Raw genomic sequence first — 12298 nt, forward strand, 5'->3', positions numbered from 1 at the left:
TTAAGCCGTATTTAGGCCAGGTTCCCATTAAGGAAGGCTTAGAGGGAAGCCATTCTTGAGTGATAGAGACTCTAGGGAGGGATTCAATACAATTAAGGTTTTTCTTTCTACAGGCACCGGCAATCAGCTCCGAGGAGACTTCGGAAAAGGGACGGCGCCGCGGCTGGGCTGCCCGGGACAGGTCCTCCTGGGGACGGGAGGGGCGTGGCCTCCGGGGGGCGTGGCCCGGCGGCGGGGCGTGGCCGAGAGGGGCCAGCCGGGGCGGGGCGCGCTACTGCACCGGGCGGCGATGGCGGCTGACGGGGACTGGCAGGATTTCTATGAGTTTCAGGAGCCGGCCCGGAGCCTCCAGGACCAGGAGAACTGTAACGCGAGCCCCGAGGCCGGGGCAGGGCCGGGCGGGGGAGGCGACGGCTTCCCGGCGCTGGCCTGCAGCTTGGAGGAGAAGCTGAGCCTGTGTTTTCGCCCCGCGGGTCCGGGAGCCGAGCCCCCGAGGGCGGCCGTGCGGCCCATCACCGAGCGCAGTCTCCTGCAGGGGGACGAGTGAGTGCGGGCCCCGGGCGGGAGCGGGCGGGAGCTTCCCCTGCGCCCCGCCCTGCCCGCCGGCCCCCGGTCCGCAGTCTCGGCGGGACTCTGGCCTCAGGCTCCTCCCCGCGCCCTCCTTCCGCCTCCAGCGCCCCGGGAGTCCCCACCCCTCCGCGCGCTCCACCTCCCTCCCGCGGCTCTCGGCTTGGGGCGCTAGGCGGTTTAAATCGCCGGCTCCCCGCCCCCTCAGGCTCCTGTAAGCCTCAGCCACTGCCCTCCTTCTCCTTCCTGGAAACCAACCCCTGTTTGGTTTAGAGGGGATTCTCCAGTGCAGAGCCCGCAGTTTGAGACACTACCTCCTCGGGCACGTGTGTAGCCATTCATTCTTCAACCTGCATTTATTAAGTTCCCTAACCGCCAGAGGCTGCTTCTCACTGGCAATACCATGATGTTTGGATATTGCCCCTCACAAGTAGGGCACAACCTAGTATGGAAGCTAGATTTGTAAACAAATATTTATATGGGTGTGACAAATGCTCTAATGGGCATAGGTGCAAAACATAGGAGATTTGTAACGGTGTGTGTGTGAGTCTGGAAAGACTTCATAGGGAGAGAAATGTGACAACGGTCCGGATGGGTGAGTGGGAGCTTGCCTCGCGGGTGAGGAAAGATTTAGCATTATAGCTCGAGGATATAGCATGTGCAAAGGTACCAACGCCGAAGCAGTATTTAGGCACGGGAAATTTGCTGCGTCCACCGGAGAGCCGCAGTGGAGTGCAAGCCCTCACAAGAAGGGAAGGCTGTGGTCACTAATGGCAAGGGTTTCCTAGTCTGCTGGAGACCAGTGCACAGACGGGATTATTACAGTCATCTAAGTGCATTGATAGGAAATTCACAGGGATTTATCGGAGGAGAGGGAAGGAAGGGGCAGAGTTCCTGGGAGCACTTAATTGAACTACCTGAACTCCAGTTATAATTTGGTTAAGTAAAGTTTGTAATTATGTACCATGGTTTTATCCCAAAGATCATAAAAAGGAATGGTGAGTGAGGAACTTGAGCAGATTATATAGGTAGGGGGAGAGGAGCCCCTCGAGAGGCTGAGGGTGGTATTAGTGGGGGAAACACTGAGGGCTTGGGAAGGATGGGTTTTCAGAGAAGTGATAGGATGGAGAGATTAGAGGTTATGGAGGAGTTCTTGAGCTAGAGAAGGATCCATGGTCATAGGGCCTTCATGCCTGATGGTCACCTGTCCTCTGTGAATCAGGAGATGAGGAATAAGGTAGGAAGCTTCAGAGGAGAGGGTTGGAAATGGGGGCCTATAAACATGGCTTAACAGTGGTGCAGGCCCAGCGGTGCTTGGAGACCGTGTTTTCAACACATAAATGCAGTCAGTAGCAAAAGATGACGTTTTTGGAAGTCTTTTCTAAGAGGGGGTAGTTTTATATATATTTATGCAGATTTATACACTCTGAATCACTAGGACTCAGAACATATTCTGGATTTTAAAATTGTATTATGCATTTGGGTTTATCAAGAGTAACTCCTCAAAACAGAGGAGTGGTTTGTACACAGATAGTTACAGTTCCTTATTTGCCTGTACTGTCTGGAAAGTAGTTCATTTTAGCCTTTGTTTAAATCTTAGGTTGATATAAAACTTAAAAGATTTTGTACTCTTGATGATGTACTACTATGTTAGTAGTAGTGAATGCTGCCAGATTTGGGAACGCATAAGGAATCTTTTTCTTTTCCGGGCTGGGTTGCCATGCTTACTGTCCCCTTTCTGTTACATCCATGTAGAGTCTGTCCCTGCCCCTTTCACTCAAGAGAGTTGAGAATTCTTTCAGTCAGATATTGCCTTTCCTTAGGGCATTTTATTGAATTTCTGTGAGCCCTACTTTTAGTCTTGTTAAGTATGGATTGTACTTAATCTGCTAAGGTTTTACTTTAGAAGGTTATCCTGCAGGATTCAATGTTAACAGGAGTTTGACCTCCTTGGAAAAGAGCTGTCCTGCCAGTTTATGACTGGTTGTAATACTTTATGATATAGATGAAGGCAGTTCATACCTTGACTGGCGAATTCTAGAAATCTGTCAATTTGAAGTCAGCCCAGTCTTTCACTTAAGTTGGCCCTGCATCTTTCCAGCTATAATTGTCCTGACTTTGGTGGACTGGTAATTTCCCTTCACCTTCTTGGAAGGTCCAATCGATCCACAGTCATTTCTGAGTGACTCTGCCACTCCACTTGTCCTTTTATGACAACCTCCTTTAAGAAGGAGCAAACAAGCAGTCCCCAAAACTCCTGCCTGTCTTCATCTACTTGAATATCCTACTTGTGTTCCTGATCAAGGTTGTATTTAGTCACTTTTTCAGTATTTGAAAAACTTTGACCAGGCAAAGCACAGACCAGAAACCCAGCATGTTTAGCAACCCAGTGGTGTTGCTTCCTGTTCGAACATGTTGGCATGAGAGGAGATTATGATTCTAACAGAGGGGATGATAAGAATGAGCCATGCGTGTGGGTGATTTGCTGGCTGAACCAGCTAGTTTTCTAGAGCTTTTTGGGTTCACGTTTTCATTGAGGCTAACGTGCATTCCAAAGCCAGATGTCATTTTGGGATTTTATGGTTTTGGCAGTTGTGGTCTCACTGCTTCTTTGCTTTAGCACCAGATCCCAATCCATTAAATCAAATATGTTGCTTTTTTATTTTTAAGCTTGCAGTCTTATTTTTATGACTCTAGTAGTCTTGTTTGTGTATCCTAGTAGCTTACACACTTGAGAAAAAACCCCACCCAAGTATTTAATGGCTTATTCACAATTAGCTACCTGTTTATAAAATTTAGAGGTTTTTTTTTTTTTTTCTTTATGATATCCCTGTGTGTATCTCTGGCCATTGAGTAGCTTATATGTGTAGTGTTTAACTTACCCCAATGAAGTTTCACCTCATTTATATTTTTGACCTTGTTTATTTCATACAATGTTATGTTTTATTATGCTGATTCTTACTTTGGTCTGAAATCTGAATTTTGGTCATGAATTTGGAGTTTGCTATCCTTGTCTGGTATGCTTTGGGACTTCCCTCAGTATGACTGATTTGAATTAATGCTTAGAGTAATAAAGCTGGAAGGAATGTCTTGTTTTTCTAGTTCAAGCCTCTCATTTGATAGAAGGGCACCTAATACCTAGAGAGGTTAGGGGACGTGGGCAAAGACTTGTTTGAGAAAGAATGGAGACCAGTCTGTTGTCTGAATTTTCATCAAGTGCCCTTTTCATTTTACCTGATTGCCTTCCCAGAATGCTGTTTAATAATAAGTAAGGGTAATTGCATTGGATATAACCTATGTGCATTTCATTGTGAACTCTCTTTCCCCTTTCATTTTATCTTAGTTCTTAGCCTATTATGTTACAAATTAGGTATTAAACCCTGGTCTCACATTGAGACTGAATCCTTCCTTTCTCCAGAAAGGATAAATATTTGGTTAGAGAGAGAGAGAATTCACCCAAGAAATGATCTATATGTTTGAAAGTTATAAGAATCCAGACATTAACCCAGACATATATGGTCAATTAATATTTGATAAAGGAGCCATGGACATACAATGGGGAAATGACAATCTCTTCAACAGGTGGTGCTGGCAAAACTGGACAGCTACATGTAGGAGAATGAAACTGGACCATTGTCTAACCCCATATACAAAAGTAAACTCAAAATGGATCAAAGACCTGAATGTAAGCCATGAAACCATTAAACTCTTGGAAGAAAACATAGGCGAAAACCTCTTAGACATAAACATGAGTGACCTCTTCTTGAACATATCTCCCCGGGCAAGGAAAACAACAGCAAAAATGAGTAAGTGGGACTATATTAAGCTGAAAAGCTTCTGTACAGCAAAAGACACCATCAATAGAACAAGAAGGATCCCTACAGTATGGGAGAATATATTTGAAAATGACACATCCGATAAAGGCTTGACGTCCAGAATATATAAGGAGCTCACACGCCTCAACAAACAAAAAACAAATAACCCAATTAAAAAATGGGCAGAGGAACTGAACAGACAGTTCTCCAAAAAAGAAATACAGATGGCCAACAGACACATGAAAAGATGCTCCACATCGCTAATTATCAGAGAAATGCAAATTAAAACAACAATGAGGTATCACCTCACACCAGTAAGGATGGCTGCCATCCAAAAGACAAACAACAACAAATGTTGGCGAGGCTGTGGAGAAAGGGGAACCCTCCTACACTGCTGGTGGGAATGTAAACTAGTTCAACCATTGTGGAAAGCAGTTTGGAGGTATATCAAAATGCTCAAAACAGACTTACCATTTGACCCAGGAATTGCACTCCTAGGAATTTACCCTAAGAACGCAGCAATCAAGTTTGAGAAAGACAGATGCACCCCTATGTTTATTGCAGCACTATTTACAATAGCCAAGATTTGGAAGCAACCTAAATGTCCATCAATAGATGAATGGATAAAGAAGATGTGGTACATATACACAATGGAATACTACTCAGTCATAAGAAAAGGGCAAATCCAATCATTTGCAGCAACATGGATGGAGCTGGAGGGTATTATGCTCAGTGAAACAAGCCAAGCGGAGAAAGAGAAATATCAAATGATTTCACTTATCTGTGGAATATAAGAACAAAGGAAAAACTGAAGGAACAAAACAGCAGCAGAATCACAGAACTCAATAATGGACTAACAGGTACCAAAGGGAAAGGGACTGGGGAGGATGGGTGGGTAGGGAGGGATAAGGGGTGGGGAGAAGTAGAGGGGTATTAAGATTAACAAGCATGGGGGGGTAGGAGAAAAGGGAGGGCTGTACAACACAAAGAAGGCAAGTAGTGATTCTACAACATTTTGCTATGCTGATGGACAGTGACTGTAAAGGGGTTTATAGGGGAGACCTGGTATAGGGGAGAGCCTAGTAAACATAATATTCATCATGTAAGTGTAGATTAGTGATACCAAAAACAAAACAAAACAAAACAAAACAAAAAGGGCAGTTCCTGTGTGGTAACCTCCAATGAGTTCTACACAAGGGTATAAAGGGCACATAAAAGTGTAGGCAAAGGGTCTGTTTGCGTTTATACAGAAGATGAAAGCCTAATTGAGCCACCCTGAAAATGAACTAAGATACGATATGAAAGAGAACTTCCAACATCAGCACTGTCTGGAAGACTCATGCCAGAAGATGATCATCAAAAAACCCCAACAAAGATCCATGCACTGCTACAGCTGTAGATGCACTCATCCCACCAGCTCCTGGACTTGCCATGGGAATGAAGGAGATATCTAAGCTGGCCTGTGCATACAGTAAAACAACAAATTTGACTGGATCTATACTGTTGGAACTCAACCAAGAATTAGGAGAAGTGCAAATTGTAGCACTCCAAAATCTTACAACTACAGACTATTTACTGTTAAAAGAACATAAGGGATGTGAACATTCCCCAGGAATGGGTTGTTTTAATTTGTCTGATTTCTCTCAGACTGTTCAAGTTCAGTTGGACAATATCCACCATATCATAGATAAGTTTTCACAAATGCCTAAGGTGCCTAACTGGTTTTCTTGGTTTCACTGGAGATGGCTGGTAATTACAGATATGCTTTGGTTATGTAACTATACTCCTATTATGTTAATGTGTGTGCGCAATTTAAGTAGTAGCTTAAAACCTATACATGCTGAAGTTATTCTACAAGAAGATATGTCAAAGAAATAATCAATCTTCCCATGTTTTCTTCTGCCTGCTACTTCTATAGCTTTTCTTCTTTCTTCCTAATTACAACCCTTAAATAGAATTCGTGCCTCATATCAAATTTACCGAGTATCATAATTCTTCCAAGTGGTAAAGATACCTCAAGACAAATGCTGGGCATAGAAGCCACAGGGCATAAATATGCAAAGAAGTAAAAAGCTAACCTTTTCAAACAATAAGGCTTCTCTCTCACTTACCAACTTTACATTTCCCTGTATGGCCCCAGAAGATGACTGGTTAGCCAGAGACGGGTAAGATTCCTCAAGGGAGGAACAACCCAAGACAGGCATAGTCACAGGGGGGCCATCAGGTGAGAAAATGGGGATCAGCAGAGGTGAGGCTTAGAACCTCCCCCCCCCCCGTTCTGAGAGAAATCTTCTGCATACGTGGATGTTTTATTGCCCTTGTCTAGCTTGGATTAACACATAGTCTACAGGCACACACCTGATCATCTACATTTGCTCTCTTACAACACTAAACTATGTTTTCTACCTTTATCTTGTATCTACCTACCACTTCAGCATTTTATTAAAAATAATAATAATAAAGAGAGAAATGTGGTATCCACATATAAATCAAGTATAAAAACCAAATGAGTATTCATATTTGAACTGACTGTTTAGAGTTCATAATGCATGAGCAAAACTGAAAGTTTCTGTGATGACTACCCTTGTACTGTTCACTATGTAACTTATTCACTATGTAAGAATTTGTTCTCCATGTAAGAACTTGTTTGTTATGCCTCAGAAGATTGGAGACTGACGAAAATTAGGCTTGGGGTGGATTAATGATTGTGCATTGAGCATTGACTCCCCTATACAGAATTTTATTGTTGTTAACAACCATTTGATCAATAAATATGAGAGATGCCCTCACAAAAAAAAAAAAAAAAAAGGACAGACTTCCAATGGTAAAATAAATAAGTAACCGGGATGTAATGTATAGCATAAGGAATATAGTCAAGTTATTGTAACAGCTTGGTAGGGTGATAGCTGGAACCTAGAATTATGTATATAAATGTTTTATCACTGTGTTGTACACTTGAAACTAATGTAATGTAATACTGTGCGTCAACTACCCTTCAATAAAAAAAATAATTATCTTAAAAAAAAAAAAGAAAGTTATAGAAGAAATAAAAGCATAAAATACAGTGTATTTGCTACCTGTGGGGCTCTGGAAACATTAAACTCCCTGTGCTTTAGCTTCCTCATCTGTAAAATAGGGATAATAATAGTTCTTCATAGTATTGTTTTTGAGGATTAAAAACAATTGAAGTAATATATTTAAATTGCTTAGAACAGTGCCTGGCTCATAGTACAGTGGAAATGTTAGCTGTTGACTTTGGGAGAATTTCTTATACCACTTCATCTTCCCTCAGGACTTCTTATCAGTCTGACAATCTGACTTTCATTTAGTTTATATCTAGGAGGCTGTACTTTGTTGATGTTTTTCTGTGAAACCATAGGTCTTCTAATTATTTTACTTTGATATTTTTTGTTCTTTCTCATTGCACTATAGTACTGGATATTTGTGGACTAAATACAGAGAATGGTAACTTTCACTGACTGTAGTTTTCCTCCTTTTAGGATTTGGAATGCCCTGACGGATAATTATGGAAACGTGATGCCTGTGGCCTGGAAGTCATCCCATACTAGGACCTTGCATTTGCTTACTCTGAACCTCTCAGAGAAAGGGGTAAGTGAGGAATTGAACAAAGAGTTTCTGAATAACTGATTCTGATAATGGAACTAAAAAAAAACTAGCATCTCTGTTCAACACAAATTCATAAAGTTGCCTCATGTTTCCAACCATACAGCAACTGGAATGGCACTCTTGCCATCTTGGCTTCGTGACTGTCAACTTGCTAGCACATTCCTTCAGTTCTCCCCCAGCATGTACTCACTTTTGAATGTTTAGCTAAATTTCCATTACTGGTGGATGAATACCAGTGATCAGCAGTTTTTTTCCAGCTTCAGTAGCACAATTCTGATGTGCTGAGAACACCCAGTGAGAATCCTAGCCTTTGATTTAATGTATTGAGGGTACTGGGATATCCACGTAGAGTTCACTTTCTGATGACTTTAATGATTGCTGGACATGTTTTCTGAAGACTGTTTGGTCACTGTGAATACTGGAGAGCCCTTATAGTTCTTAGCTGACTGAGGCTGCCCTCTGAGCCTTGGTATTATAGAGGGAAGATGCCTTGATTAAGAAATGTGAGCACAGGTGACAGGACAGTTGTGGGGACAAAAGGGAAGAGAATAGCGTTAAGTGGAAAATCAGTGCTCTGTGCCTAAAGCTGATGAGAAATGTAGCCAAACTATGTAAGTTTCCAGACACGTTTTAAGTTCCTTACCAGATAACCAAGTAAATTCATGCCAGATCTCTCGGCATGCTCTGTTTCATTAAGTGTATTTGTGTAATTGAGAGTAGCTATGTGCAGTAGGGCTGTCAGTGTTTTAAATAGCATTGTTAATGTTTTGTGAACATGATTTTCTTAAATATGTGATCCAGACAAGCCTGCTGCCTACTCTTTTCTAGTTAAAAAAATAGTTCTGACTGTATTTCTCAGTATTCTCTGAAATGTAGAAATCTTACTCTCTGGTCTAGTTGTTAACCCTATTGAGCTGTTTTGTGGACTGACCTGGCATTCTGTCAGTGAAAAGGAATGAAACAAAATATCTTGTGCTCTATCTCCTGTTTATTTAGATCCTAGCTGTCATTTTGGACTTAGTTCAATTTTCCCTTCCTCTCTGAGGCATCCAATGGCTGTTTTAGCCTTTGCTGGTCTCATGGAATTATATAATTTTAGATTTGGAAGGGACTTTAAAGGACACTTAATCCAACCTCTCACTTGGGGGAAATCCCCGTCTACAGCATCTCTGACAGATGGTCATTTAGACATGGCCTAAATCGCTGCATGGAAGGGAAATGCACTTCTCTCTGTGGGAATCAGTTACACTTGTGGAGATGTGAAAATCTTAGGGGACTTACCTGTTTTTGGGTAAAATCGCAACATTTCCAGAATCTCTCACCTGACCTTAGTCCTGCTCCATATCAATAAGTGTTTCCAAGGGGTGGAGAGAAGCTGTTCTCTCCTTAGTCCATTTCTATATCAACAGGTGTTTATAAAGGGGACGCAAGTGCTTTGGAATGGAGAGAAATGGGCGAGTGAGAGTAGCTGCGGGAAAGGGATGATCGGAGCCTCAATAAACCATAAATGGGTTTCTGTAAGTAATAAACGGGCTTCTCCCACTGTAGTTTTTCCCTTGACTGATTTTGGTTTCACTGGTTTATTCACCCCAGGCTGGGAACATGCTTCCCCCCCAGAGCTACATCTGGCAGTAGTTGGCAGGACCTTTGAACCTAAAATCTGTCTTCAGGGGTGTGATGCTTGGGTGGGCTGCCTGGAGATGGTGGAGAGACACCTGGAAAACCCCCTGTAAATGGTGTGGACCCCCCGTAGATGGTGCAGATGGGGACCCCCCTGTGGATGATGCACCTTTGCCTGGGAACTCCCCCATCTGTGGGGATTCCACTCATGGAGCCCCTATTAGGGAATTGGTTTAGGGTAAAGCATCTCCTAGGTGAGTGGGCCCCTCCCCAGAATTGGGGAAAGGCGGAGACACTGACAGCTGTGGAATTAGCCCTCCATGAGGTAGGGGACTGCTTAGGGGGCCTGTGTGGCTGTGTGGCGGCAGGAGTTGTGGGGTTGTTGTTTATCAAGCTATTGGACAGGGCTACCGAGGAGAGGGATGCCCTTCAGAGTTGCGTGGATGAGCTGGGTGATGAGCTATGGGATGCCCTTAAGAAAGAGAGACAGTTACTGAGAACGGAGATCATGCTGCTGAAAGACACACTTAACAGCAAGGGAGGAGGAAGCAGGAGAATCCAAGCAAGGAGGCCATGGGGAAGGAAGAGGATGGAGCGGTGCCTTCAGCCCCGAGATGGTAGAGGAGACATCAGGGTAGAATGAGGGGATGCAGCCTAGGGCAGAACTCTTGCTGAGGCCACCACCTAAGGCACCAGCCCCTCCTGTATTAAAGGCCCACCTGGTTGTAATTAAGAAAATTAAAAATGCAACAACCATGGGGTCCTCAGGGGAGGAGCTGCCCCCTCCCCAGGTTGTGGAGCAGTCCATGCTCTGTCCCTACACCCAGGATGAGCTGGTGAACATGAGTGTCCGGTATCGGCAGAAGCTGTCAGAACCTCTGCCTACATAGCTTTTGTGTCTTTGGGATATGGGGGTGAAAAACATTATTATGTTGGGTTCTGAAATGGGTAGACTGGCTTCCCTGACAACTCACCCCTCCCTGTGGCAGCGGTTGCAAAATGCCTGTCACACCTCAGGAAATCTTGTGCTTCTGGATTGGCTGACAACAGCCACCAGGGCAGTTTGATGTAATCAGGGTGATTTATCATACTTACTCACTAGCTGAAAAACATATGCAGAGCTCCAACAGGTATTATGGGCATCAAAAACATCATCTGTAATATGGACCTCCAGGGCCCCAATGAAGAGTTGTTCACTATGGAAATAAGAAATCTGGAGCTTTATATAGGTCCTCCATCCCTCTTTGGGCCCCTAGTGACTATTCTTGCCCCTCACATAGGGCAACCCATAAGTGAGGCTACTCGTACTTTAGCAGATCTGGGGGAGGTTGAAACAATGTGAGCACAGAAGGAAGTATGGGCTGTGACTGAAGGGAGAGGTACAAAGGGCCCTGGGAAGGTCTTGAGGACCCAGATGTAGGTCAATTTGATAAAGGCAGGGGCAGTGAAAGAAAAACTTGATGGGCAGCCCAATGGGATCTTGTTAGAACAAGGTACCAATTAAAGCTGGAGCAGTGGTTCCAGCTGCTGAAATGAAAGATGCGGAAGCCGGAGACAAAGCCCCATGTCTGGCCTGTGTACCTGCAGAACTTACTGGGGAAAAGTAACTCGGGCTCCATCTGGGCCCTCACCCCCACAGGAGGATGATTGGGCATTGCAGTTTGACTGAGGGAGGCGTTAAGGCCCCCACCTTGGGGGACATGGTGGGGACAGGAGACTACATGTAGAATTAGCAATTCATTGGTCCCCCGTAAGTGTACAATGTGTCCTGTCTCTCGTGGACACAGGAGCTGAATGTTCTCTGACTTATGGCAACCCTGAGTGTTTTCCCGGGACCTCTGCTGTGATAGAAGGCTATGGGGGTAAGGCAGTTAGAGTGAAGAAAGACCAAATCCCATTAGATAAAGGATGTTTGCACCCAAAGGAGTATACTGTGTACATTTCTCCCATCCCTGTATATATTTTGGGGTGGATATCCTGCAGGGCCTGTGGTTACAGACCGCTGCAAGTGAGTTCAGACTGAGGATACATGTGGTAAAGGCAGTTCTGAGGGGACATGCTAAGCACCCGCCTGTAGTTTTGCCTATACCTCGGCAGGTGACAAATTCTAAGCAATATAGATTGCTGGGGTGGGGCACAAGAAAATTGTAGAAACTCTACTGGAGTTGGAGACGGTGGGCATCATAAAGCCCACTCATAGTCCTTTTAATCCCCCCCCAGTAAGGCCAGTGAAAAAGCCAGATGGCTCCTGGTATAAGATTGCGGATTACAGGGAATTGAATAAAGTCACACCCCCTTTCCATGCTGCTGTCCCCTCTATAGCAGTCCTTATGGACACCCTCAGTCATGAACTAGATACATGTCATTATGTTGTGGACCTTGGTAAAGCTTTCTTCTCTAATGACATAGCACAGGAAGTCAGGAATAGTTTGTCTTCATGTGGGAAGGTCGGCAGTGGACATTGAATGTCCTTCCACAGGAATATGTCCACAGTCCCACCACTTGTCATGGAATTGTAGCCCAGGACTTGGCCACATGGAAGAAACCACAAATGGTGTGGCTGTATCACTACATTGATGGCTCACGTCTGATTCTCTTGATGATTTAGAAGGGGCAGTTCCTAGACTGTTGCAACATCTATAGGAGAAAGGATAGGCTGTGAGCAATAC

At 44.1% G+C, this 12298-nt stretch overlaps 1 protein-coding gene across 2 annotated transcripts in view; it reads left to right on the top strand.

Annotated features, from left to right (window-relative positions):
* The first annotated feature begins 259 nt into the window (after positions 1-259).
* FEZ2 (fasciculation and elongation protein zeta 2) overlaps positions 260-12298 on the top strand; it is a 44999-nt gene continuing 32960 nt past the window's right edge. For both annotated transcript variants that reach the window (XM_036931624.2, XM_036931625.2), the window contains exons 1-2: positions 260-543; positions 7883-7991. In XM_036931624.2, the coding sequence (XP_036787519.1) occupies positions 290-543; positions 7883-7991 (363 nt within the window). In that variant the 5' untranslated portion in view covers positions 260-289. The remainder of the gene's footprint in view (positions 544-7882; positions 7992-12298) is intronic.

This window comes from Manis pentadactyla, chromosome 2, assembly GCF_030020395.1.
Source record: "Manis pentadactyla isolate mManPen7 chromosome 2, mManPen7.hap1, whole genome shotgun sequence".
Classification (NCBI taxonomy): domain Eukaryota; kingdom Metazoa; phylum Chordata; class Mammalia; order Pholidota; family Manidae; genus Manis; species Manis pentadactyla.